General features: G+C 43.3%; 1 protein-coding gene across 2 annotated transcripts in view; it reads right to left on the bottom strand.

The window, feature by feature from the left end:
* Positions 1 to 25,102, bottom strand: part of MKRN1 (makorin ring finger protein 1) — a 34,837-nt gene extending 9,735 nt beyond the window's left edge. The window contains exons 1-3 of one of the 2 annotated variants that reach the window (XM_037879198.2): positions 24,761 to 25,102; positions 9,017 to 9,145; positions 2,804 to 3,030 (exon numbers count right to left, since the gene is read on the bottom strand). In XM_037879198.2, the coding sequence (XP_037735126.1) occupies positions 2,804 to 3,030; positions 9,017 to 9,145; positions 24,761 to 24,906 (502 nt within the window). In that variant the 5' untranslated portion in view covers positions 24,907 to 25,102. The remainder of the gene's footprint in view (positions 1 to 2,803; positions 3,031 to 9,016; positions 9,146 to 24,760) is intronic. The other variant, XM_037879209.2, reaches the window with a different exon arrangement.
* Between the last annotated feature and the right edge of the window lie 1,187 nt (positions 25,103 to 26,289).

Below are 26,289 nucleotides of genomic sequence, written 5' to 3'. Positions count from 1 at the left end.
CTGGGCCTCCGGCATGGACCTGCCTCTCCTGGTACCTGGCACCGCGTCTTCCCGAGGCAACAAGTGGGGAGGCATGGAGGGTCACATGCTCCCCTCCCCAGATTTCTGCCAGGGTTCACACCAGAATGTGGCCAGCAGCAGCCTTCTGGCATTGTCTTGGAGGGAAGGGACGGGAGCTGCTTCCAGCCACAGGGGTAGGGGTGGGGGAGGGATGACCTGTAGAGTCTTTGCAGAGCTCATCTCTTCTCCCCCCACCCACCCCATGTAGCTGGAAGCAACTTGTCCCTTCCTGCCCACATAGTGTCGAAAGACAGCTAACACTTCCAGGCTGCTGCTGGCCACCAACATAATCCAGCTGCCTCTGGCTACAGCATGGGCAGGAAGGGGTTAAGCCCTAAGAATGCATTGTGCACCAGGGCCCAGGGAACCTGACTGCACGGGCTTCAGCGAACCTGGCCAGAGAGGTGGCTCAGCAGGGGAGGATGCCTAGGGGATGGAGCAGCCCCACGCTCCCTGGGGGCAAGACCCAGGGTGATGGAAAGGGTGGGTGAAGAGGGTGCTAAGTCCCTGCCCCGGGGGTTGCTGTGGAGCCTGCAGGTTCGGGGCGTGAACAGGCTGGAAATCGCTTCCTCCCTCTCACTCCAGAGCTTAGCTGAGGGGTGGAGAGGCTTCCCCGTGCCAGCGCTGTGTGGGGCTTTGGCACATACAGGGCTCTGCTCCTCCAAGTCAGCACCCCGGGCCGGAGGTTCTTGGGCTTTCCTGCAGTGGGAGAAGGAAGGAGCCTGCCAGCCAGGCTATTGGTGAGTTGAGGGCTTTGACCAGGGGCTGGGGGACAAAGCAGGGCGTGGACAGCGAGAGGAGGACCATGTAGAGGGCCAATGGATGGGCAGCAGAGGTGACATGTAACCGGCTGCCGCCTGGCGCCTCCCCACACTCACCAGCCACCACAGCGCACAGCCAGCATGAAATGGGACGGGGCCCTGCTGGCCAAAAGCCAGCACACAGCAGGGGTTGCAGCCAGCCCCACCAGCTGTATCTTCACCCCACCACTAGCCTTTCACATCCACCCCCATCAACGGCCACTAGACCCTACTCCCCACACCACTGGGCGGGAGGCTGTCGAGCAGGGATCCAGCCAGCGGGAGGACCCGCCAGTACTGATGTGGGGGAGACAGGGGGGACAGAAAATATGGGGTAATTTGCCCATTTTAAAGAAAAAGTTGAGACACCCACAGGAGGGCTTAAATACGGGACGGTCCCTTTAAAAATGGGACATCTGGTCACCCTAACCTGATGACACCCCAGTTCATAGCAAAAATTCTTGTTAGTCCCTAAATGCATGACCCTGCACTTTATGCTATTAATTTTAATTCAATTTCTATTACTCCAGTCCTCAAAGTCATCCAATTCTTCCTCCTCTGTATTGACGATGCCTCTCAGCTTTGTTAGACTCATGCTCTGGTGACCCTGAGTCTCCATAAATTGTGTCCCTGACCAAGCATGGAGAGGACCCAGCCTCAGTAAGACCAAGCAGGTTAAGAATGTTGGCCAAACAGCATTCCTAAATGTCAAGGCACTGAAGAAGAAACTTCAAAACACACAGCTCTGCTCTTAGATCCAGTATTCAACTGATTTCACAAGCAGAAGGTTTTTTTGAACTATGTGCCCCTTTGCCCTAGTGAATACAGAGATCTGCATACAGTCACTATAGAGAAGACGCACTGTAAGGGAGAACAGGTGGATCTTTATTCCTGTGGACCTGCTGGAACAGCCAAGCTACATAGACCAAATGATTATCACAGTCACCAATTCTGATACCTCCAGAACAGAATTCAGCCTGCAAGATGACTGCCTTCAAAATCAAACAGCACCAAAAGCTGCCCTTTCCTTGGAGTCTTAACTGTGAAATTATTCTCTGTTCACACTAACAGTAGAGGTAGATGGTGAACTCAGTATGCAGATATGAGGGCATCAAGGGTTGCTGCAGGAACAGAATGCGTCTAATAATCTCAGAACTATACTGACTGAACACCAAAGTTCCCTCCACCCCAGCCATGATGGTGTGGTGTAACAGCTACTCATGCTCCAAGATCTTATTTGGAGTTTTTGTTGCCCTGATTCACGGATGCTATATGGCCAGGCAGTAGAACCTCTTTTAAGTAAGCATTTTCAGCCAGCTTGTTTCCTCCTGGGCCTGGGAATAAAGGCAACACAAAGATTCTCCAAGGCAGACCAGACAACAGATGTACTGATCACATATATTTTGTTGAGAGGCACCCTCTTGAAATCTGATTTCTTGCCAACATCATCCATGGTGTCTATGAAAAGTCAATTATAGAAAGATAAACACTAGAAAGAAAAGAATCTAATATTGTTTCAATTAAAAAATTGTATATGTACAACGCACACATGTACCCCTTCTCTAAGGGGAGAGAGAGGGAACTTGAAGGAGAAAGTTCTGCAACCTACTTAGACCAGGGAAAAAAGGGAATGGAGGAACTACAGGGCGAGCCCTTCATTATATAGGTTCTAGAACATTTGGGTCCATGCCCCAGGTGCTCCATTGCCCCCAGTAACTGCTATGGAATCACTGTGCTGCCCATGCAAGAGTATGTGAGCCAACTTCAGAATAGGGGGATCAACTAAAAACAATTCATGAAGAAGAATATATTCCACTTTAAAAACAAAACGTTCATACTCATTACAGATGGCTTAAGATGACAAAACACTGAAGTAGTTTGCACACTGCATGTAATTTGTGAACCCACAAAAGAAAATTACCGTTATCCCATGATCAGCTTACCACGTCCACAATATGGCTGCCCAGGGACAAATTCTACAGCATTCACCCAGTCTTCAGCACCTGCTCCTGTAGCTGCCAGATCTGTATCTTTAACTTCAGTCTCACCAGTGCTTGCTTCAAGTGCTTCAGGGAGAGATGGGAGGTCTGAAGATGCTGATGGATAAGTTTTTGCAGCTGGATTCACAGTAGTCACTTCTTCCCGCTTCAATGGCTTGGTATGTTCATATCTAACAAATTAAATGCTGCATGTGAACTCAGTAAGAAGTCACCCATACAACAGTCTTGTACAAAGGACTGATATACAAGCACAGGGAAATGGAGTCACTGGAGGCATAATAGCAGAGGTGCCCTAAATATCCCAGAGCTAGATTAGAAAAGTGACCCTTTACATAAACAAACAGTTTACTTTAAAACCTACCAGCACTGTTTAAGGGGACAGTAGCTATTGGTGATTTTGCAGGAGATGAAGCAGTCCACAGCAAATTTGCCTGTGTGCTTCTTACAACAGCTTATTTCAACCATATCTGAAGCTAGCCCTTTCAAAGCACATGCAGATATGCTATTATTGAATACTTCCTACTTGCTCAACATTAATCACTGTGCCTCATTCAAATATCCTTCTGTCTAACTTCAAACATTAAAAACCAAACAGCTACTCTGACTCAGTAAACATACTTTCCCCATCCAAACTCCCTGGCCTTACATCCATGATGAGCACAAAAGGTGTCACTATTTCCTAATGAGAGACCTTAATCCCCTATGCACCAAGAGACTGAAAATGTTGCTTCCTTAGAAGTCCAAGTCCTGACAGCCCTCAGGCTCCACAGACTAAAAAATTAATTTCATTTGCAGATCTGCGATTTATTTTTCTGTTAATATTTCAGAGATATTTGCCAAAGATTTTTACACTGATGAGAACAGTTAATGAAGAAGATACAATTGTTAAAACATAAAAGGCAAAGAAGTACTCAGTCTGACTGGAGTGGGCGTCCTAGTTCTGTGTAAATCAGTAACATTCTCAAAGAGAAGTCAACCATGCCTCTCAGCATGGTTCCCTTGCTCTTTCAATTGAGAATCTTAAGCCTTCACACCTACACACATCTTCAAATGGATGATGACTAAGCCCTGGTCTACACTACAGGGTTAGGTCGAATTTAGCCACGTTAGGTCGATTTAAAAATGACTGCCTCCACACAAGCAACCCCAGTCCGTTCACCTAAAGGGCTCTTCAGATAGACTTCTGTACTCCTTCCCACCAAGGGGAGTAGCGCTAAAAACAGACTTTGCTGGGTTGAATTTGGGGTAGTGTGGATGCAAATCGACAGTACTTGGCCTCCGGGAGCTATCTCAGAGTGCTCCATTGTGACCGCTCTGGACAGCGCTTTGAACTCCGATGCACTAGCCAGGTACACAGGAAAAGCCCTGGGAACTTTTGAATTTCATTTCTTGTTTGGTCAGCATGGCGAACTCAGCAGCACAAGTGACCATGCAGTTCCCCCAGAATCACAAACGAGCTCCAGCATGGACTGAACAGGAGACACTGGATCTGATCGCTGTATGGGGAGAAGCATCTGTGCAGGCCGAACTCTGATCAAAAAGAAGAAATGCAAATATATGCGCCAAAATCTTACAGGGCATGTTGGAGAGAGGCTACAATAGGGGGACACAGCAGTGCCGCGTGAAAGTTAAGGAGCTCAGGCAAGCCTACCAAAAGAAAGGAGGCAAACGGTCGCTCCGGGTCAGAGCCCCATACATGCCGCTTCTATGATCAGCTGCATGGCATTCTGGGGGAAGGAGACACCCTACTACTATCCCACCACTGTCCGTGGACACCTGCAAAGGGGGGAGGGGGGGGGGGAAGAGAGTCTCACGCAACAGGGAGGAGGATTTTGTGGATGAGGAGGAGGAGGAGAAGGAGGAGAAGACACAACAGGCAAGCGGTGAATCCGTTCTCCCCAACAGCCAGGACCTTTTCATCACCCTGGAGCCAATACCATCCCAAGGCGGGATCCCTGACTCTGAAGCTGGAGAAGGCACCTCTGGTGAGTGCACATTTGTCACTACAGTACAGGGTTTAAAAGCAATAGTGTTTAATGTTTGATTTGCTCTGAAGAACTGGGATGCATTCGCGGCCAATACAGCTACTGGAAAAGTCTGTTAACGTGTCTGGGGATGGAGCGGGAATCCTCCAGGGACATCTCCATGAAGCTCTCCTGGAGGTACTCTGAAAGCCTTTGCAGAAGGTTTCTGGGGAGGGCTGCCTTATTTTGTCCTCCACGGTAGGACACTTTACCACGCCAAGCCAGTAGCAAGTATTCGGGAATCATTGCAGCACAAACCATGGCAGGGAATGGTCCTGGGTTTTGGTTGCATTCAAGCAACATTCAGTCTATATCTTTCTGGTTAGCCTCAGGAGAGAGTGATATCATTCATGGTCACCTGGTTGAAATAAGGGAATTTTTGTAAGGGAACAGTAAAAGGACCCCGTTCATGCTGGGCTGTTTGCGCTTGGCTAAAAAGGGATCATCCCAGAGAATAGCCACGTGGTGCGGGGAGGGGAGAAGGGATCATCCCAGAGAATAACCACACGGAGGGATGGGGGGAGGTGTGTTCTGCACATCCACTCGAAAACCACAGCCCCTCCTTTTAAATGTGAAACCCAACCAGCATCGCTTGCTATGGGAAAGCAGGGCGCTGCAGTTTGAAAACATTCCAACATGTTATAAAGGCGTAAAAGCCAACCCCACGTACCATGGCTGCCTGGAATTGTGTTGCCCAGCTTTTACCAGCAGGCGCTCAATATAAAAGGCAAAATGCAACCTTGTACCTAAAGCACATGTGCTGTCTGCTGTGAATTGCTTGATTCACTGTGAAAGAGTCTCCCTTTTATTCTCAGAAATGTATCATCTTAAATTTTACTCTCCCTTTTTATCTCCCCCAGGTGCAAATGTTTCTACGCTCCCCCTACCATCTCCGTCCCTGAGATTATCGCAGATTAGAAGACGGAAAAAAAACGCACTTGCAATGACATATTTGCCAAGCTCATGCAGTCCCCCCGCACTCATAGGGCACAGCTTAATGCATGGAGGCATTCAGTGGCAGAGGCCAGGAAAGAATTAAGTGAGCATGAAGAGCGGAGGCAGGACACGATGCTGAGGCTAATGGGGGAGCAAACAGACATGATAAAGCATCTGTTGGAGCTGCAGGAAAGCTAACAGGAGCACAGACCCCAGTTGCATCCAATGTATAACCGCATGCCCTCCTCCCCAAGTTCCATATCCGCCTCACCCAGATGCCCAAGAACGTGGGGGAGGAAGCTCCGGGCACCCAGCCACTCCACTCCAGAGGATGGCCCAAGCAACAGAAGGCTGTCATTCAAACAGTTTGATTGTTAGTGTGACTACAATGTGGCCTTGTCCTTCCCTCCTCCCTCACCCCACCCGGGCTACCTTGTCCGTTATCTCTCTCTCTTTTTTTTAAATTAATAAAGAATGCATGGTTTCAAAACAATAGTTACTTTATTTAGAAGGGGGGAGGGTGGTTGGCTTACAGGGAATTAAAATCAACAAAGGGGGCAGGTTTGCATCAAGGAGAAACACACACAACTGTCACACTATAGCCTGGCCAGTCATGGAAACTGGTTTTCAAAGCCTCTCTGATGCGCAGCGCATCTAGCTGTGCTCTTCTAATTGCCCTGGTGTCTGGCTGCTCAAAATCAGATGCCAGGCGATTTGCCTCAACTTCCCACCCCGCCATAAACGTCTCCCCCTTACTCACAGACATTATGGAGCACACAGCAGGCAGCAATAACAATGGGAATGTTCGTTGCGCCGAGGTCTGACCTAGTCAGCAAACAGCGCCAGCAAGCTTTTAAACGTCCAAAGGCACATTCTACCACCATTTTGCACTTGCTCAGCCTATAGTTGAACTGCTCCTTAATATTGTCCTGGCTGCCTGCGTAAGGCTTCATGAGCTATGGGAGCCATGGGAACAAGGGGTAGGCTGGGTCCCCAGAGAAAACTATTGGCATTTCAACATCCCCAACAGTAAATTTCTGGTCTGGGAAGTAAGTCCCTTCTTGCAGCTGCTTGAACAGCCCAGAGTTCCTAAATATGCGAGCATCATGCACCTTTCCCGGCCATCCCACGTTGATGTCGGTGAAAAGTCCCTTGTGATCCACCAGTGCTTGCAGCACCATTGAGAAGTACCCCTTGTGGTTTATGTACTGGTTGGCAAGGTGGTCTGGTGCCAAAATGGGATATGCATTCCATCTATCGCCCAGCATAGTTAGGGAACTCCATTGCAGCAAAGCCATCCAGTATGACCTGCATATTTCCCAGAGTAACTACCCTTGATAACAGAACGTCAATGATTGCATTGGCTACTTGGATTACAGCAACCCCCACAGTAGACTTGCCCACTCCACATTGATTCGCGACTGACCGGTAGCAGTCAGGCGTTGCAAGCTTCCACAGGGCTATCGCCACTTGCTTCTCAACTGTCAGAGCAGCTCTCATCTTGGTATTCCTGCGCTTCAGGGTGGGGGAAAGCAACTCACAGAGTTCCAGGAAAGTGGCCTTACGCATGCGAAAGTTTTGCAGCCACTGTGAATCATCCCATACCTGCAAGACTAAGTGGTCCCACCAGTCTGTGCTTGTTTGCCTGGCCCAGAATCGGCATTCCACTGTATCAACCAGCCCCACTGTTGCCATGATGTCCCAATTGCCACAGCTCGTGCTTTCAGGAACATCTGTGTCCATGTCCTCATCAAAATCCTCCTCGTGCTGGCGTCTCTGCATATAGTCCAGGATAATGTGCGAGGTGTTTACAATGCTCACAACAGCAGCGGTGATGGCGAGTTGAGTGGGTTCCATGCTTGCCGTGGTATGGCATCTGCATGGGTAACCCAGGAAAAAAGGCGCAAAACGATTGTCTGCCATTGCTTTCACGGAGGGAGGGGCAACTGACGACATGCACCCAAAACCACCCGCGACAATGTTTTTGCCCCATCAGGCATTGGGCACTTAACCCAGAATTCCAATGGGCAGCAGAGACTGCGGGAACCGAGGGATAGCTACCCACAGTGCACCACTCTGTAAGTCAATGCTAGTCACGGTAGTGAGGACACACTCCGCCGACTTAATGCGCTTCGCGGGGACATACACAATCGACCATATAAAATCGATTTCTAAAAATTGACTTCTATAAAAAAAATAAACCTAATTTCGTAGTGTAGATATACCCTTAGTGGTATAGGCCAGAGTATAAAAATGGCTGTTCAGAGATTTCCCCAGGTTTACATTCATATAATAGTAATTCCACTACCCATGAGAGAGAAAAAAAAATTAGATTTTGTACTAGGTTTTATTTTGATATCATTAGTTTTTCTGCAGTGTGCAGCTGTATACAATCATGCTATAAATATTTGACTATATGCAGGTTTCACTAACTAGGGTGTTAAGTCAGAGACCTAAGAGTAGCCTTTGAAGTTTATTCAATTTATGACTGTTTAGCCTTGCTAAACCTGTTCCACATTGGGACAATTTCAAAATCCTTTGCATGCACACTCCTCTTGTCAGAGAGTTACAGGCCTCTTAATTTAAGTAAGGTTAAGTTTGCATGAGCAAGTTCGCATCTGTTTGTACAGACAATACTTTAGATGCCTCGCTACTATACTTCAAAGTTATATTCCCTAGAAAGGGCCTCAAAAGCATCACATGCTCACTTTTCAACAGCTATGAGTACAATCAGAAGCACAGATGAAAGGGGAATCGGTTATTTCTGAAGATAACGACCCACTTACCAAGTGTAACTGATTATCGCACCAGCCCTGTCAGTTTGAAAAAGTCATCTAGATTTTGACAAATAGGTCTAATTATGCAATTGTTATCACACATGCCAGATGTGAATTCTGCTTGTATCTGAACAATGGTCTCCTCCCTCCCTTTCCCTGTTTATTCCTGCTGTGAAGTAAGCAATACATTTGAGACATCACTGTAGGACTCAGCAAAAAGGAGGAGGTGGGTTGTGAAGGAGAGATTCTTATTAAAACAATTTGGCAGTTTCAATGGAATATAGGAAAATATTGCTCAACTTTTGTTTTCTCTCTTATTTTCTCCCATTAATAGACATCCTCCATTGAGTCTTCCACACTGGAACTTGAGGATGAAAGTCCCTCTTTCAAAGAAGTAACATTCAGTAATCTTTCCTTACCGGCAACGATCTCCGTAAGCACAGCATCCTCGCTGATAATACCTGCACACCATAGCAGACTGACTTGTGGAGAGATCATGGGAGTAACGGCAGTTGTTCCCTTCCTTGCAAACCCCATGCATGAAATACCTGCAAGACAGAAGATTACAGAAGTGGACCAATGGAAGAGCTATGCAGATTAGGATTTTCAGATATATTACCATCCAAAGTAAATGTAAATGAAATGAAAGCAATGTTGAATTAATAAGAACTTCAGTATTAGAGAGCGATGAGCTCCTGGACCACATGCCACTGTAAGGCTATAAATAAAGTTTTAATGAAGGTGATTAAGAATAAATCATGGTGAGAGGTACCCCATTTTAAATGCACCTGGTTTGTGCTTGTAAATTTAAGATTATGTTGAGAGACTGCAAGGATAGACTGCCAAGAAGAAAAAAAAAGCCAGTGAGCCACATGCTGCCCCGACACTCTGGTGCAGAGGGTAGCAAAACCCAGGAGGAGGAAATTGGAACACCAATTCTGTGAGGAGAATAGCAGCTTATTCTCTTACTTTGACCCAAATACCACAGAAGCCCATTGATGGCTCTGGGCCAGGGAAAAGCCAAAACATATTCCCCAGGGGGCTGAAGTCTACCTGAAAGATACTGTTTGTACAACCAGCTGTAACACCCACCTCTAATAATGCAATCTCTACCACTGAGGCCTTCAGTGCGGTCACTGACAAGATGATATCAGCAAAGTTTCTGAAGGAGCTAAGCTGCCATAGTGAAGTCAGGATCCTAAGGAACCTTGCAGAGGTACTCTGCCTCAACAGTATGCGTCTGCTGCCTGCAGGCATCATGAAATCAGCACCAATTTTGGGCCATCAGTGAATTCAGATTGCTGAACTACATGGCAATCCTGCTCCTTGCTGGATGACTTGGAAGAAACTGAGTTTCCTACCCCATACAGATAGTGAAGCTCTTCACTCAACCTTTAAAGATAATCAGAACTGGAAGGGACCTCGAGAGGTCATCTAGTCCAGTCCCCTGCACTCAAGGCAGGACTAAGTATTATCTATACCATCCCTGACAGGTGTTTGTCCAACCTTCTCTTAAAAATCCCCAATGATGGAGATTCCACAATCTCCATAGGCAATTTATTCCAGTGCTTAACCATTCTGACAGATAGGAAGTTTTTCCTAATGTCCAACCTAAACTGCCCTTGCTGCAATTTAAGCCCCTTGCTTCTTGTCCTATCCTCAGAGGTTAACAATTTTTCTCTCTCCTCCTTGTAACAACCTTTTATGTACTTGAAAAGTATTATCATGTCCCCTCTCAAAGTTAGCTTAAATACTGTAAACGAAATTTACTTGAATATCATGGTTATAATTAAACACAATTAAACTTAACGCAACATTGTTCTTGAGATTCAAAAGTCAGGAAATTCAAAGTTCTGACTGCATAATAGTCACATTGAACATATTTTAGAATACCATATATGGTGCTTACATATGCCTACATATGTCCCTGAAAGGCAGCTTGAGATAACATTATGGTTCAAACTGTAAACACAAGTATAAATTCATATTCCAGATACTAGAAATTAAGTCATGACACAAGTGTTCAGATTCCAAAGTGAGCATTTATAAAATTTATATTAAAAGGTAAGATAATCTTTAAAATTTAGCTGGAAGCAATAAGCTAAATAGAACACTATTACATCCTGAGAGACTGAACCAGAAAAAGTAGCCACTCAAACTTCTTACATTTTATAAGTAATGTCGCTTCTCAAATTTAGTTATCAGAAAACTTTAGCTATCAGAAACTCGACAACTATACTGATTTCAATATATTCAATACGTTTGAGAAAGTCAATAAATCAGAAACGTTCAAGAGAAGGTGTAAATTTGAGGACCCCCCCCCCCAATTTACCATCTCAGGATCAAGATATACAAGTTGGTTTATAGCAATGAAACGTCATATGATCCTTCTTCATCAAAGACCAATTTAGTCATTTTACCTAGGGTGCCCCTGAATTCTAAGTTAGCCCTAATGACACACTGCCTTGTAGCAACAGCTGTTTCTGAAGGGTTGGAATTACACATACACGGAGAACTAATTAATTTGGTTGTAACATGATTCAAATACAGATTCTTCGTGTCCTTTCAAGTTTAACCATGTTTTATGAAACCTGAACAGATCATCAAGGTCTGTGGGAGATTTTGCTGATGTGTCAAATGGAAATTAGCATAGTTGGAATTAGTAGCTGGACCAAGCAGATTTCTTTAGGAGCCCACCCCTCTGATTCCCAGCATGAAGGCCAGACTCCATCTTTGAGCCAGTCTTCTTTCTGCGCCACAGTAAGCAGAACTGGCTTGAAAAGCTGCACGGGACACAATAGCACATGGAGAGGAAAACTGAAAATATACTCAAAACTCAACTGAGTAATTTGGATGGCCAGGACTGAGGCCAGAGTGGAATATGTGAAATGACCAGAGCCCAACTGGAAGAGGCTACCAGGAAAGGTTCAGAGCGTGTACAACTGTAACCGTCGGTGTTTCAACAACTCCATATTAAGCACCAAAATGATTCAAGTTCTGGAATTCATCTTAAGACAGGAAAGCCCAAACTTGTCAGATGCAAAGCACCCTCAACTCCCATTGAAATCAATGGGAGCTGAGAGAACACAATATCTTGCAGGACCAAGTCTCAGGTTTCTACAGATGTTTATAACAATTTTTTTTTAAACTGGATTTAAAAAGTGATCCCTTGCACACTGAAGAGGGTCACCTAATCCCACAAGAGAGAAAGCATGTCACATAGCAATGGCCAAGACTTGCGTCATCCCAATTTGGAACATGGAGGATGCAAGTAGCCAGCTCATTCACGCTTATCTCCTGTGAAGCCTGTTTAGAAATGAAGATATGGCAAACCAAACATAGTGAGATGGTCCTCCTATATTCTACAGCATATTGGACATAAATTCTGCAGACATTTCAAATGCCTGCAGCAATGTAAAATGAAAAAGCACAAGAAAAAACAAGCCCCACATCCACCCCAGAGAAAGACTTTGCTTCTAAATTTTGAATTGTTGGTGTTGTCCTTAGATTATTTTCCTCGCTTTATTTTATCATGAGCCAAATGCCCCACCATGCTCCAGAAGTAGTTCACGCTCCGTCTGCAATCCACATGCATATCACCTATTAAGCCTGATCTCTACTTCACCCACTTTTCACAAGACTTAACATAGTGTTAGACTTTGACTGCTACTGTGCAGTAGAAGTTTTTCTGAGAACTATCCACGGTGACTCCAAGATCTCTCAAGTGGTAATAGCTAATTTTTGACTCATCATTGTATACGTATACTTGGGATTATGCTTTCTAGTGTGCATTACTTTGGATTTATCAACACTGATTTCATCTACCATTTTGTTGTCCACTCAGTCACCATCTTGTGAGATCCCCCTGTAACTCCTTGCCGTCTGCTGTGGACTTACCAATCTTGAATAATTTTGTACTGTCTGCAAACTTTGCCACTTCACTGTTCAGTCTCTTTTCTAGGTCATTAATGAACATGTTGAACAGCACATATCCGAGTACAGAGCCTTGGGCGTACCGCACTGTTCACCTCTGCATTGTAAAAACTGACCATTTATTCTTACCCTTTGTGTCCTATCTTTTAACCAATTACAGATCCATAAGAGGACCTTCCCTCTATCCCCTGGCTACTAAGTTTCCTTAAAAGCCTTCGATGAGGGACCTTATCAAAGGCTTTTTGAAAATTCAAGTACACATCAAGTAGGTCACCCTTATCCACATACTTGCTGACTCCCTCAAAAGAATACTAATAGATTGGTTGAAACTATAGGGAAAAAAGGAATTAGACACATACATAAACTCAAATTGTTGGTGAAGAGTCAACATGGCTTTTGTAAAAGAAAATCATGCCTCACCAATTTGTCTGGTACTGAAGTTAGGCTCACTGGCCTGTAATTATCAGGATCACCTCTGGAACCCTTTTTAAAAACAGGCATTGCATTAGTTCCCTTCCAGTCATCTATTACAGAGGCTTGTTTCAGCGATAGATTACATACTACAGTTAGTAGTTTTGTAATTCCATATTTGAGTCCCTTCAGAACTCTTGGGTGAATACCATCTGTTCCTGATGAATTACTTTTTAATTTATCAATTTGTTCTAAAAACCTCTTCTATTGGCACATCATTGCTGGACAGCATTTTAGATGTGCCACCCAAAAAGGATAGCTCTATGTGGGTACCTTCCTCATATCCTCTGCAGTGGAGACTGAAGCAAAGAATTCATTTAGCTTCTTTGCAATGGCCTTGTTTTCCTTGAGCACTCCCGTAACACTTTGGTCATCTAGTGGCCCCCCCACTGCCTGTTTGCCAGGCTTCCTATTTCTGAGGATTTAAAAGAAAATTAAAAAAAAAACACCTTCATGTTAGTTTTTGTGTCTTTGGCAAGTTGCCTCTCAAATGCTTTATTGGCCTGCCTTATTATATTTTTACACCTAACCTGCCAGAGTTTGTGAATGTTAGCCTCACTAGAATTTGACTTCTGAATTTTAAAGGATGCTTTTTTGCCTCTAATGGCCTCCATTATGCAGCTGTTTAGCCATGGTGGCATTCTTTTGGTCCTCCTACCATCTTTTTGATTTGGGGTATACATTTAGTCTGAGCCGCTATTATGCGTTTAAGCAGTCTCCATGCTGCTTGCAGGCATTTTATCCTTGTGACTGCTCTTTTTAATTTCTGCCTATCTAGTGTCCTCATACTTGTATAGTTCCCCCTTTTAAAGTTAAATGTCATTGTGGTGAGGTTTTTTGGTAGCGCCTCCCCAAAAGGATGCTAAGCAAAATTTAATTATATTATGGTCACTATAACCGAGCTGTTCAGCTTCAGTTACCTCTTGCACTAGATCCTGTGCTCCATTTAGGACTAAATCAAGAATTGCCTCGCCCCTTGTGGGTTCTAGGACTAGTTGCTCCAAGAAGCAATCATTTATGGTGTCTAGAAATTTTATCTCTGCATCGTGCCCTGAGGTGACTGTCAGTCAATATATGGATAGTTGAAATCACCCATTATAATATCATTTTCTGGTTTTGTAGCCTCTTTAACCTCCCTTAGCATTTCACAGCCACTGTCACCATCCTGATCAGATGATCTGTAGTATAATCCTACTGCTATAATCATATTATTCAAGCGTGAATTTTCTATCCACAGAGATTGTATGGTACAGTTTGATTCATTTAAGATTTTAATCTTGACCTTTTTTTTTTAAAACATAATGCCACTCTTTTACCAGCATGACCTCTTCACCAATATGACCTATTCTATTGTTCCTATTTGTACTCTACTTCCATTTTTAATTTTTTAAATTTTAAGTGTAACCAACTGTGAATTGCCTGGATATAAGACTAAAGTATTCTATTGAAGATTTTCACTTAATCGAATTATTTACAACCTTAACTCTAACTTAAAGCTCACCTGAGAGGAGAACAAGTATGTTTGTAACCCACTGTTCCAAAAAAGTGGTCACCTTTGAGTGCAGATAATCATAGTCTTGAATTCTAAGTTTCTATTTGCTTTTCCAGTAGCTCCTGTTATACATCAAATGTTTTATCAATAGTACAACTATTAGTCAAGTCAATATGCAACATTTCCTTTCCATGGATTTGCAATGTCTTTCTAATAGATTTGTCTGTTCAAGTATATCAGTTCTGAATTTAGTGCGTACTGCATTCTGTCTCCAAATAGCTCTATTTTGTTTATTCAGCCACTGCCTCCACCCTTTTCACTTCAGTGATGTTGACCTCTATGTGGGCCCTGTGAAAATGGATCTTTTTCCTCTTCAGAGGATGCCCAAATGCCAACTAAGGAGAAAATATGTATACAATTGTTATTAGCACCTTTTGACATTTTTAAGGTTCTACCTGGGGACTGCGCCAATCTTTAATCTCAGAAAGCCACACAAAGCTGTCAGATCATGCTCATTTGTATTTGTTTAGCGTCCTGGGACTCAGAGAAACTTACTCGCTTGATATGAACTAAAAAAACCTCTCATTTTATTTCCAGACATACTATCTATGTTTTAACTGAAATATTTTTCTTCCATTCTTTTGTCTTATCCACCTGAAAAAAATACATTTTTCTATTTGTTTCAGATTAAGTTAACAAGCTAACCAGGCTCCATGGTCACTTCATTGTACTCCAGTAACAGATACCAGGGACAGAATTCATTAGTTAAACAGAGTTCCCTCTGCTGGCTAGGCAGCTGCTTCTAAACCATAAATAAACGGTCTAAGTTCTCAGCAAAAATGGTGAACTGAGATGTGTATGTGTATACAGATCATTCAAAAGACATTATGAGCCAGTTCATATAATTTTTATAGGTAGCAATATAAGACTTCACTAGGATCAAAGCAATTGAGTTAGTAATCCGTTGGGGGGAAAACCAATAAAGAAATCTGAGAACACACAAATACATTTGAAGTTAACATTACAATTCCTAAATCAAAGAATCCAGGTCAATTAGAAATCTACTATAGTCATTTGAACACTCTTTGAAAGTTATCCTTCTAAAAATAAATGAAAAACAAAACGAGTTTAATAAAGGCTAGTATTCTCCTTTCAGGAAGACAGCATTTCATGGAAGGATCAGGATACTCAGTAAAAACAGTCTTTTAAAATACAGTTGTTTCAGGAGTTCTCTTTATTCAGAAGCTACGATTAGTTCCTGAATGGGAGGGTTATATGTTATTCACAAAGAAAAACAAGACTATATTCAAATACAGATATGTAACTAATAAAATCTAGATATTATAATTTATTACCAAGATACCAAGTCATTCACCTAACAATTGTCCATCTGTTTTCCCCCCAAAAAAGTTGTCATTCTTCTGCAAGTCTTACACTGTCTAAGGAAGCAGCCAAACAGCAGTCAATGCTACTGTTATTAAAAAGAACGAATGCTAGATTTGTTCTACTCCATTCCCCTCAAGAACTACCATCCTCCAACAGGGTATGCAAGAATTTACTCAAGGTAGAAATGGAAAATTGTTTGTTCTTAACATACAGAACACTTTGTACAAACTACTGACAGTGATCTAGGAAGCCATCATATCAATTTCATTCAAATCCTCCAGTCTGCTTATGGAAAAAAGGACAGGAAAATTTAGAAGTCTGAGACACCGCAATACATATCCTTATTTAATGATTAAGTTGGGATGCCTCAAAATAAAAGGAGCAACAGGACCAATATTCATATTGCACTGTGAAAGTGTTGGAAGATTAATAAATGGTGGTAGTTTTCCAGAAAAAGAAAGTTAAGGACAAAAATTATAAATATAAAAATGGTGCAGTTTAAGTGACAATAGCTCTTAGTACAGTTAATATTTGTTTCTATATTCCTATCATATGGTTTGACAGACTCTGCCATATTTCTTGTAAACTGAGATTAAGAGAAACATTTCATGGGACTCATTAAGAAATTCTACATTTTAGTTGAGTGCACAAGAAGTACCCCTTGATTTATGGTGCACTGCTTGTAGAATTACCACCAACAAGAAGAAACTCCACAGTAAGTTTCTGTTTCTGATAATTGGTCAAAGCATCAGTTAATACATAATTTTAACCCCTTCAGTGTTCCTGCAGTCTTGGTTCCAGACATACATAAGCGGAAGAGCCGCAGAAACGGAATAAAAGGGACAAACTAAGGTTCTTCACCCTGTTCACCTTGCCTCCCCACAATCATCTAATGGACACCACACTTGTAATATACCATGGCTGAGTAATCAACAGATTAACAAATCATACATTCAAAGGAGAGGTGAAAACTCAGATGAGTGATCATTTCAAACCCAAGTGACATGAATATTTTGTCCACCATTCTAGGCACTTTCCACCTCTTTGGATGAAACAATGTCATTTAAAGTTAGCAAAAAGAACAGGAGTACTTGTAGCACCTTAGAGACTAACCAATTTGAGCATAAGCTTTCATGAGCTACAGTTCACTTCATCGGATGCATACTGTGGAAAATACAGAAGTGAGCTGTAGCTCACGAAAGCTTATGCTCAAATAAATTGGTTAGTCTCTAAGGTGCCACAAGTATTCCTGTTCTTTTTGCGAATACAGACTAACACGGCTGTTACTCTGAAACCTGTCATTTAAAGTTAGGAAATTCTTCATACCTATGGCTAGTTAGGGAATCTATACTAGAGGCTTTAACTGCCCCCCCCCCACCTCAAAAAAATCAGCAAAGAGTAGTACAATAGAAACCTGCTTGAAAAACATACAAGAATTCAGGCAGAGTATTTGTTGGGTGACAGAGTCACACTATTACTAAGAAAGGAAGTTGCTCCAAATACTTGGGTTTAAGAAATATTCTATAGCTAAGAGAAAGTTTTACTGAAAACTTCAAAGGATTGGAGCATGTCTAAAGCATCCTCTTATTTGATTAGTTCTAGTCAAGTGGCAGATCAGTTTTCCTTGGCGTGCCTAAGAGGTAATTTAAATTCTCGGCGTCAAAGAACGAGTTGTTTATGGAAGGCATCCAACTAAATTTATTTATGTATTTATTTTAAAAAATTTCTGTCCCACTTGTGATCTAGAACTTGATCCTGCAAGATGGATTAGTCTCATGCTTAAAGTTAAGCAGGTGCTTAATTGCGTTGTGACTGGAGCCAAAGAACTGAGCATCTTGCAAGAACAAGCCCCTGGCTGCTGATGGCATAACAAACAATACTAATGCGGGCACAATTCAATCTCTTCCCAAGACAAAATTGCTGTGGTGCTCTCCCTCTAGAATGATTTGGGTGCAGCTGATTATCCAACAGAACTTGAAGTGCAACTGTGACGGGATCCCCACGATGCAACCTGAACTGTGGGACCGCTGAAGCCTCTGTCCTCCCAACCTGGGCTCCCTCTCACATTGTGATGCGCAACAAGCTGCAAACCTCTCCAGGTACTGAACGTACATAGACATCCACAGGACTTACATAGACATCCACCCAGTTGAGTTCCAGGAATACTTCTTCCAGCCACTCATGAACTAACAATATAGAGAGGCACCAGCCAATTCACCCAGCTCCCCAGCCTAGGACCCCAGAGCTGTACCATCTTGCCCTGGTCAGAAACCTGACCAGTGTAAGTTTATTACCTAGCCCATACCTCCCTCGATGTGGAGAGGACACGCACCAGCTTTTGTACACTGAGTAAAGGTTTCCCAAGCACTTCAAGCAAAATACACTGTTTTAGATAAAATAGAAAACAGGTTTATTAACTACAGAAAGATAGATTTTAAGTGGTAAACATGAAAGGACAGAGATGGTTACCAAATAAAAATAAGTGCACAATCTAAACAGTAAACCTTATCATACCAGACAGTATTTAGATCAAGCAATGTTCTCACCCCCCTGCATGTTAAAGTGTCTAATGCACAGCCTTCCCTCCTGAAGCCTGGACCAGTCTCCTCAGACGATCTTCATCTTCTCGGCATCCCTGTTGTTTCCAGCGTAGGTGGAGAAAGGCCGCCTCACGCTGCAACAGTTCTTTATTTTATACCCTTGGCCCACGTGCCTGGGCTAGTGTCTGCCAGGCATGTCCTGGTGGGCTTTGCTGAGTCACAGTGAACAAGCAGCCCCCATGTCACAGTGCAGTTCCCATTATGTGGTACTTGCATAGTTGAGTCATACAGTTTTAATGGGCGGTCAACACCCACTTAGCCAGGGATCCTTTGTGTGCCACTAGCAAACTTACAGCGTATATCAGTAACAATACAGCACAATCTCATAATTGTATACACACTAGTGATAAACATATTTAGACAGAACAACAGGTTTCAGCAGATCATGACCTTTCATATAACTCACATGGCATGCTTTGTATGAAATATCAACCACATATGAATGATGAATATGGGGGTTACAGGGTGTCATTCTGAGGTACAGTGTGTCACAGTAACCATTATTCCTTTCATTTCCACCCATAAGCATTTTAGTGACTACCTAACATCAAAAAGAACACAGATCTACAGGGCATACGGTCTTACGCAGAGAAGGTGTTGAGATAGATGCAGTTCCACTATAAAATTCCAAAGCAACAACTAGAAGCCTTTACCACAAGCTGCAAAGTAGAGGGAGAATTCCCTATACACAACTCTTGAATCTCTGTGGATTACCATCCCAAAGTCTCACACATGACTGAAGAGCGTTGCTGACAACACTGACAACTCATCTAGAATATTTCAACCTTGTTTCTTCCTCCTCCTGCTCCCTAACCTCAAAATATTAAAACCTCAAGAATCTTCCCGTCTTTGTTGCAATATTACACTTTGTACCACGGACTGAGAACATCTGCCGAATAGCTGATATCCATCTGAAGTTAAGCTCTTCAACACGATGCAAGAGATTAAAACATCTGTCAGAGCAAACTACTTGCTCTGGACGTCCAGGGTAGGAGAAGCATTTCTCATGAGTATTTAAGATCTAAGATCAAAGAAGCTGCTTCTTGAGACAAGCCAGTAATCATCTTTATTTAGGAAGACTATTATGTCCTGTCACATTTCATGGTAAGATTCAGGCTTGTTTTACTAGAACTAAAATAAAACTTCAGAGCAAGAACCAAGCCTTTTTACCCCAATTAACAAGGTACAATAAAAACCTCTCAAAAGCAATGGCAACAAAAATTCTCTACTACTGAACCCTAGTAGCAAATTGAACTTAGGCAAACTATTCTTTTCACACGTTCACAACAGCTCAGAAGCGCAACGTACATTTAGCTTTAAAATCAGTGCTTCAAGTCGATTGAATCCGTCAGACTCAAGAAATTCACCAGAAAAAACAAACAAACCAACCACCACCACCATCAGGTAACTAGAAAGTTACTGAAACAGAATGAATTCCTCCCCATCACTCTTTGGCTCCACAGCTAATATCACAGTTTTTCTGCAAAGCTTGCATTAGTGCACATCAGGTTAGCAGTTATCAAAGAGCAATTTTTGACAGCCTACTATTAACTTGGGGTTGCATACGTCTGATAAATTTTATAATTCCAGGTCTATTTCTACTACACTCAGCAAAATTCTGTGGGCTTGAATACCTTTACATACAAGTAACTATGTATGGTCATTAGGCTGAGCAATATTGACACCGATAGGTGTGATACTTATGTACCACGGCAGTAGGTGCTTTCAAAATGACCTGACTAGATAACTCATCCATTCATCTGAGCGAACCGCAACAAAAACAAACATACACCAGATCACTAGTTTATTTAATTTAATGTAACCAGCTTGGTCTTCACAAATTAATAGGCTACTGTCAAGATTCCTTCCCCACTCTGAACTCTAGGGTATAGATGTGGGGACCAGCATGAAAACCTCCTAAGCTTATTTTTACCAGCTTAGGTTAAAACTTCCAAGATACAAACTATTTTCCTTTTTCCCTTGGACTTTATTGCTGCCACCAAGCGTCTAACAGATATATAACTGGGAAAGAGCCCGCTTGGAAACGTATTTCCCCCAAAATCCTCCCCAAACCCTACACCCCCTTTCCTGGTGAAGGTTTGATAAAAATCCTCACCCATTTGCATAGGTGAACACAGACCAAACCCTTGGATCTTAAGAACAATGAAAAAGCAATCAGGTTCTTAAAAGAAGAATTTTAATAGAAGAAAAAGTAAAAGAATCACCTCTGTAAAATCAGGATGGTAAATACCTTACAGGGTAATATAGAGAATCCCTCTAGACAAAACCTTAAGTTACAAAAAGACACAAAAACAGGAATATCCATTCCATTCAGCACAGCTATTTTATCAGCCATTTAAACAAAACAGAATCTAACGCATACCTAGCTAGATTACTTACTAAGTTCTAAGACTCCACTCCTGTTCTGTTCCCAGCAAAAGCATCACACAGACAGAGAGAGCCTTTGTTTCTCCCTCCCTCCAGCTTTGAAAGTATCTTGTCTCCTCACTGGTCATTTTGGTCAGGTGACAGCGAGGTTATCCTAGCTTCTTAACCCTTTACAGGTGAAAGGGTTTTTCCTCTGGCCAGGAGGGATTTTAAAGTTGTTTACCCTTCCCTTTATATTTATGGCAGCTACATTCTGTATACTGAAGACAAACTGTTTTCTTCTCTTCCAATCTACTTAGTACATAGCTAGGCACAGTTCTCAGCCATTTCTCCTCCTGCTGCTGCTTCACATTCAACAGCTCCACACTGAGTCTATAAGCGTGGTTTACTGCCTTTGAGATTCATGGGAGTTTCACTTGTGAATAGAGTACAGTAGACCCAATGGTCCATGCTAACACCACACTTACAAAAATGCACCAGCCAGCTGCAATATTCCCCCAAAATTCAAAATCTGTTTTCCCACGATGTAATCTTATCAAATTTGGGATTCCTTCCACCCCAAAGTATCTACACTAATAGCACAAATGAGACAATCTCTTACCTTCCAAGGTGTCAGGCATGACCATGGCTCACATTATTTTAAATAGACCAGTTTTCCAGCTTGTCAGTTCTCTTACAGGACCTAGCTTTCCTTGTCCAAACAGTCACATCATTTTACAGCTCACCATCACTCAGAATGGAGATATCCAATCCTAAATATCCACACCATTTATAATAGCAGGCTGTGGACACTCCAGGCCACATCCAAATGAGCAAACATCTGAAACATGGTCAGCCAGCTTCCTAGCTAGCTTCTTACAGTAGAACCACAGAGTTACAAACACCAGAGTTATGCACTGACCAGTGAACCACAAATCTCATTTTGCAACCAGAAGTATGCAATCAGCAGCAGCAGACACGAAAAAAGCAAGTACTGTACAGTACTAAAAAAAATAAAGACAAGGTAAGGAAACCATTTCTGTGCTTGTTTCAAATAAATTAAGATGATTAAAAGCAGCCTTTTTCTTCTGCACAATAAAGTTTCAAACCTATATCATATCAATGTTCAGTTGGAAACTTTTGAAAGACCAACCATAGTGCTTTGTTCAGAGTTACGAACATTTCAGAGTTATGAACAACCTCCACTCAGGAAGTGTTTAAGTCTGAGATTCTACCGTATTACTTTCAGATAATGGTTTTAATATTTCAGGGTGCATTTGCTCTACTAGAAGAATATACAGGAGAAGAGACATGTAGTATGTGATTCAAAGCTAGAATTTATTCTTTATACTTCCTCCCAAGAATAGTTCTCTATTTTACCTCCCCAAGTGGTTTTGGAATATTTTTACGATAGTATATTAAATATGTCCATTTTAATTGCAATTCAACACAGATTTTGCCTGCAAGATGAGCAGCTCCTTAATTATGCTTCTATATAACTTGACATTTTTACTTTCTAAACAATGGATTTTATTTAAATGTTTAGATCAAACTCTTGACAGTTTTTCTCTTGCTAATTTCTAAAAGCCTGATATAATTACTTAATGTTTTCTAGTAGAGAGTCAGCAGTTGACTTTCAAGACAGAAAATTATTTGTCTCTGTCAAAATACTCTTCAGTTTTCAGTGAGGTTTTTTTGGTAATCCCACTTATCACATTTTACTGTCACTTCTTTAACTATATGTCGAATTGTCACACCCCTACTTTAATGAAACAAGTGTTGTATGTTTCACTTAGATAGATTTTAAAGTCAGCAAAACTGAAAAATTAGCTTGTGAAATGAAATATTTCTCCCCTCTCTCTCCTCTTAGCATAAGAATTAGAACAACAACATCCACTCATATCAATTCTGATTATCAGAACAAAACATTAAGGATTAAAGAGCAGAGAAAATTTTCATAGACCTGCTCATGACTGGACTGTCATCCTGTATATCTTATTAACAGAATGTGAATATAAACTCTTCAGGTCAGGAACCTGAAGCATCTTTATGGTTTGTAAAGCTCTATGTACGTTTACAGAACTATTGGTATAAATAGGCAAAACACTCCAAGCTACACTCTCTGATAGCAACTGCAATGTTGCATGTCTTCTAGCTTAGAGAATGGCCACACAAACCTTTTGTTTAATTGCTGTACAAAGCGACAAGGCATATGGTATTGCAGAATGACATGATCTACCTCTTAATCCAAAAGAGGGATACTTTTTTACCTTTGCAATGTCTGACATATTTATATGCCAAGAAACTGAGCCCAGATATTAGCTTGAATTTTCAGTTTGCTGTGTGATACTGTAGTACTTGAATTATTGCAGATTGCAGTATGACCTGATTTTTAGCTTAATTATTGTGAATCAATACAACAATATTTCATATTTATTTCTACTTGCAAACACCCTTCCAATATAAGGTTCAAAAGTGGCCCAACCTGCCAATCTTGCCCTGTAGAGTTTATGATTTGCAGATTTCTGTACACTGAGAAAGTCTCAGCAGAATGTGTCAAACCTCTGTATTTCTGATGGTTCTGCAGAAATAAAATAAGCTTGAAGGAAGCAAAATTATATAAAAGAATCATACAGTGTGTTAAAGATCTACATAATGTACTACAAAAGTGAGAAATCTCCCTACTTTTTTGTAGCTTTCTCCTGTGTCCTTGTTTAATAAATGTCAAACTTTGGGCATAAATCCAATGTTTTAGTAAATGCTACATTATTTATATCTGAAACTGAGAATGTAACGCTCCCACATTTTACACTTCCTGAATTTATCATCTTCTTTGGGACATCGCTGTGGGTCTCCCACATTGTGTTCTGACAGCTATGTGCATCCACCATTGGTGGGACATAATCCCACACAACAAAAGAGTTCCTGGTGTCTAAGCAAGAACAGCCAACTGGCTCAACTACAGTCATTTCTCCATGCAAATACCTGCCTAGACACTTTAAAAAGATCCTCAGAATAGGTCATTCCTGCAGTTGAACAAGGTAAGCCAGCAGCCAGGAAGAACACCCTCTCCCTCAACCCTTCCCCATCCATCTGCTGCAGCAAGTTCCATCCACCCTTCGGCATTTTTTCCATTTGGAAGAAGCTGAAACTAAATGTATCTTACATGAACTGGTATTTTCTGCTTGGGCAATCCTACTTTTCTCCCACCACTCCAACCTGAATGAGGTAGGATAAGGTCTACCTCCGATTTAAAAGAACAAACAAAATCCAAACACACTGGCTAAGATTTTTCATCATATCTAGCCATTTGGATTGCTTTGATTTTTGGTTGCCCAACTTGAGAGATCTTAAAAGAGCCAGATTTTTAGACTGCATGCACGCTCAACTTTTTCTGAAAAAAAACAGGCCTCTTTAAGAGATCTCCAATTGGACCAGCAAAATCTCTAGTCACTTTGGCAAACCTGGGTCACTGTGATGTTGGAGGGGAGGGAGGCGTTTAAAAAAAACCCCACACAACTCACCCTCCCCCAGCTTCAGAGACCACATCCGAGTCCTCCCTCTCGTTCACACGGCAGCGCCCAGAGGGCAAGCAGCTCCAGCTTCTTCACAACAACATAAAAAGTTTGACCAATTGTACAGCGGGCCGGGGCGGCGCCGGGAGCGGCTGGGTTAGAGGCGGAGCCCGGTCTGGCGGGGGCCCCTCCTGGGCACAGCCACGGGGGTGCAAAGCTACACGGAGACGATGCCTCCCTGGCCAGACCGCTGCCCGGGAAGGCCCGGGCAGAGGCGACGCGGGGGCAGGGACTGGGAAGGAGCCGGCCGGGCTGCAGCCGCCGGGGGACCCAGGCGGGGAAAGGGCAGCAGCCCCGAGGGGTCGCCGGTGTCGCTCCGCTCCCCTAGCAGCCCGTTACCTGCAGGTGACCTGCTTGGTCCAGCCGCCCCCTCCTCCCGACCCCGCTGCGGCCGGCGGCGCGGGGGGCGCGGCTGTGGGGCCGGAGGCCGTGGCCGCTGCTCCCGGTGTTGCCGCTGTTGTTCCCGGAGCCGCAGCCTCCGCCATTACTGTTTATCCCACACAGCGACGGCACCGGAACTTCCGGGAGCACATCCTTCCGGTCAGGCGGGGGAGGGAGGGCGAAGGGACGAACCGAGAGGGCCTCAGGGGACCCCTCGTGGCCCCGCCCCTTTGTTCGGCTGGGGCTGGAGGGGGGGGCCGCCGGGAAGGCGTAGACTCGGGATGAACACCCCCGTGGTACCGCCCACTCGGAAGGACAGCGCTGATTGGTGGATAGGCTCGTTAGTAACGCCCACTCCGGCTCGCGACGTGCGAGGCTGAGAGGGGCCCGGTCACGAGCTCGGTGGGCGGGGCGCTTGGTGTCACTGGGCCACGCCCACTCGACCGAAGAATGGAAGCCGCGGGAGCCCAGAGGGCGAAGGGGTTGGGCAATCTCCGTAGCCTGCTTCCCCCTGCTGGGCCCCGAGCTCCCTCACTGCCTGCCTGGCTGTGGCCGCCTGACCCGACCCCAGAGCAGCAGCCGCAGGATGGGGCTGAGCCTGTGGCTAGGGGCTGCTTCAGGGAGTGGCCCCAGTGGCACGGCTCAGGAGCTGCAGGGCAGTTTGAGGCCCAGCACATTATGTTTGCTGGGGCCCCAGTGGTCAGCTCTGTGCACGGTGCTGTACACCACAGTATGGTGATGCCACATTGCCAGGCACACATGCAGCTGCGAGACAGGGATCTCCCACAGCATCAGGGAAGCCCCGGCCTCCATGGGAACAGAAGCATCACAATCCTCTCACCCTAGAATTGGGGAGGCACACTGGCCAGCCATTTGGAAAGCCCACACGTATAACTATGAGGGCATAAATAGAGGCCTTCAGGGCCGGCAAGCCAGTAAAGCTGTCATGAGCAATAAATTCCTGCACACAGTGAAACATTCTTGGTCACACACAAAATGTCCACCTACACAAGACACAACTGAAATGGCCTCAGTGACATGCACACAACTGAAATGTTCTCAATCTCCCTCACACACACCCTTGAAATGCCCACAGTGACAATGGATATCTTCATTTCTTTAAGGTTTATAAACTTGCTCTTCGAGTTAGCTCATGTGATGTGCAGGCTTCCTGACCTCTCCCCTTGTCTATGCAGATTCAGAAACTTGGGCAAATCTCTTCAGAACAGCAAGAGGATTTGCCTAGCATCCCTAGGAACGGAATGGTTCCGCTTCAGAACCCTTCTTTGACTTTTTATATTATATAAGTAATTGGATATGTCAAAGGTATGAAATGGCTTAAAAGAAAAAAAAAGTTTGAATAGAAGCTCAATAATTTAATGACATTTGCTCTTTTCAGATACATTATTGATATTTTAATCCACAGGCTTTTGTTTTTTTCCAGGAGAGGCTGAAATATGGGGGATGCCAATTCCTGTCTGTAATAA

The sequence above is a fragment of the Chelonia mydas genome, chromosome 1 (assembly GCF_015237465.2).
Source record: "Chelonia mydas isolate rCheMyd1 chromosome 1, rCheMyd1.pri.v2, whole genome shotgun sequence".
Lineage (NCBI taxonomy): Eukaryota > Metazoa > Chordata > Testudines > Cheloniidae > Chelonia > Chelonia mydas.
The sequence above is the reverse complement of the archived record's forward strand: the minus strand, read 5'-3'. Positions and strand labels throughout refer to the sequence as shown.